The sequence below is a fragment of the Alligator sinensis genome, unplaced genomic scaffold, assembly GCF_000455745.1.
Source record: "Alligator sinensis unplaced genomic scaffold, ASM45574v1 scaffold485_1, whole genome shotgun sequence".
In the NCBI taxonomy this organism is placed as follows: Eukaryota; Metazoa; Chordata; order Crocodylia; family Alligatoridae; genus Alligator; species Alligator sinensis.
In genome coordinates this window covers 294,063-296,999 of record NW_005842957.1, presented here as the reverse complement: position 1 = coordinate 296,999, position 2,937 = coordinate 294,063, and the positions used below count along the sequence as shown (strand labels likewise).

General features: G+C 46.3%; 1 protein-coding gene across 1 annotated transcript in view; it reads left to right on the top strand.

Moving 5' to 3' along the window:
- LOC102380368 (rab effector MyRIP) overlaps positions 1–2,937 on the top strand; it is a 222,778-nt gene that overhangs the window by 133,913 nt on the left and 85,928 nt on the right. Inside the window, 2 exon segments of the mRNA XM_025192653.1 lie at positions 1,908–2,005; positions 2,365–2,445. Of these exon segments, the coding sequence (XP_025048438.1) occupies positions 1,908–2,005; positions 2,365–2,445 (179 nt within the window).

The window sequence follows — 2,937 nt, the reverse complement described above, 5'->3', positions numbered from 1 at the left end:
CCCGGGCCCCTGCCACTGGCCCCAGCCTGCTGTGGCAGCCTGCTGAAACCTGGCATGCAGATCTGAGTCTCGCGCCCCCCAGGAATAGCTGAGGAATTTAACCAGGGGCTGAGGAATTGAACTGGGAGCTAGGGGAATATTCTTTCCCCCAGCTCTTCCCGGGGGGCGTGGACCCCTGGATGATGCGGGATGACAGCAAGCTGCCGCTGCCAGCTGGGGATGGCAGTGGCTCTGGGCTATTTTTCCCCAGCTGACAGCAGCAGCCTGCTGAGACCCCGCATGCAAATCTGGGGGTCATGGCCCCTGGGAAGAGCTGGGGGAATGATCAGAGAGCCAGGGAATCAAAGCTGGAGCTCCGGCTGACAGGGGAAGCTGCCTCAGCACCTGGACAGTGCGCAGCACCCTGCCGAGCTATGCTGCACCTGCAACATGGGGCAGATACCGTGCAGGTGCCGGGGGGGGGTGATCCCCGCTGCCCTGCGCTTCACAGGGGGGCTCTGCCACAAGCCCTCAGAGGCCCCAATCATCGCTGCCAGAGCCAGTGAGTTCAGAGCTTTTTTTTTTAAAAGCTCCACACTCACTAGCTACAGAGCATGCAGATGACAGCATGCTGCCACTGCTGGCTGGGGCCAGTGCCAGCACCCAAGTCTGCCTGGCACAGCCCATGCTGAACACCAGGAAGAGCCCAGTGCTGGCACTGGCCCCAGCCGGCAGCAGCAGCCTGCTGTCATTCTGCACACAGGTCTGAGGGTGCATGCCCCCTGGGGAGGCTGTGCCAGCCTCCCCCCGGGGGGAGCAGGCCCCCGGATCTGTGTGTGGGATAACAGCGGGCTGCCACTGCCAGCAAGTGATATGAGTTTTGCTTTGAACAGTTTGAGGTGCAATTTCATGAAAGCCTTGCATCTATCTCCTTGAAACTTGGCAGGCTTCATGCCCTCAGAAGGGGCTACCATTCCTGCAATTTTCATCTGAATCAGGCAAGAAATGACAAAGCTATAGGCATTTTCTTGATTCCCCATTATAGCCTATGAGCGAAATGCATCGAAACAGCAAAACAGTTTCAACAAAATGAAACAGAACAGTGCTCTGGAACAGCAAAACAAAACACTGTCCCTTTGAAATGGCAAAAAATAAGTCAAAACGAAACAGTGCTGTTTCACACAGCCCTAGTAAATAGCTGGGAGGACTGGTAGATCCGTAAGTAGAATTGGCACCCACAGATGAAAAGTTCTCAAGATAAATTATCTTTAAACTAAAACCTTTAGTGAGTTTCCAGAGGCTCTGTGGTTCACAGGGAACATGATAGCCTGTTTTGTGTTGCTTCCCATCTTAATACATTCATTTCAGTATTATTTTCGTAATGCTATACAGTAAATGGGAGTTAGGGTTCTAAATACTTTTGAGAATTCGGGCCTACATGTTCACAGTTTAGAGGTCTTTCTTGAATGCTCATTCATACATGGCTTATCATAAAGGTCTAAATTCAGTTGAATTCCATTACAGTTTTATCTCCTATGACCTTCACGTAATAGAGAAAACATAAAGGGGATTTTACAGAAGCATTGTGTTTTTGTATTTAATATTCTAAGTTATCCTTGTTTAATTTCAGAAAAAATAATAACCTTTTTCAATTAGAATATACAAATGGATAGAAGCTACCCAGAATTTTTTTCTGTCTATTAACATGCTTATGTCATTGCTCATTAGAGTTCTGAGAACCACATTTTCACATCAGCAACTTGGGGTATGAGTCTGGATCTGCATCACTGCAGTAGGCTCCATCAACATCTGAGACATAAGAACTACCAAAATTTGAAAGTAGTTTGGAACATGGGTCTGAATTTGGCAGCTTGTGCTTATATTTGGTATATTACAAAGGTGGAGATTTTGTCTTGTTCTTTGACTAGGACATAGTATGATGGACACCCTTGCTGTGGCATTGCGAGTTGCGGAAGAAGCAGTAGAAGAAGCCATTTCCAAGGCAGATGCATATGGTGACAGCCTGGTAAAATTTTCTAATAACGTTCTGCAGATTTATATGGATCAGGATTTTTTCACCTGTATTTAAGTAGGGATGGAAAGACAAATAAATATCAAAAAAATATAAAGCAGACATGGATTATCTTATTGCATTAGCTAAAAGAATTATGATGTTTCTCTTAAATTTATTATCAAGAGTAGCATATATGTTCCACTTCAGAAATACATAGAAGTTCAAGTTGCTTACTTTCAAGTTATTTCTTCATGCAGTGTCAAATATCGCATTATCACCCTTTTTTGTATTGATTTTAGTAAATATATATATCTCTAGATTATATATATCTCCTGTGAATCTAGCATTTATTCATGTGCACCTTTGTTCAGGACAAACAGAATGAGGCGTGTTATTTACGAGAACACAAGGAGGAACTGATAGAGGAACTTGCCACTACCATAGTGCAGAAGGTAAGCTTATACAAGCTTTGCTCATGTAAAATGCATTTCCAGGGGCTTGGGCAGGCAGCATGTTTCCACTGGTGAAATCAGCCTTTATACCTGTGCTAAAAAAAGAAGAGTATGAATACAGCATACAGCTCTACGTCAGTTGTCTAGGGCTGTGCAAAGCTTCTGGTGCTGATTAAATTTGGAGGTGATTCAGCCCAATTTGGCAGCCAAATCTCTGAATCCGAATCGAATCAGAAGACCAATAAAAAGATCTGAATCGATTTGAAGCTCTCCTAATCGATTTGGAAAAGATTCAGAGAGCTTCAGAGTTTTGGGCAGTCCCTGCTTGCTGCCCCAGGGAGCTGACCCCAGACTCTGTGCTGGTAAGTAGAGGGCGGGGGAGTGGGGGCTGGAGGAGGGAGGAGGATACCATGTGGGGACTCCCACCAAGTCACATCCTCCGCCTGCTCCCCCAGCCCCCTCCCAAGCACCCCAGCTTCCCTCCCCCCCATG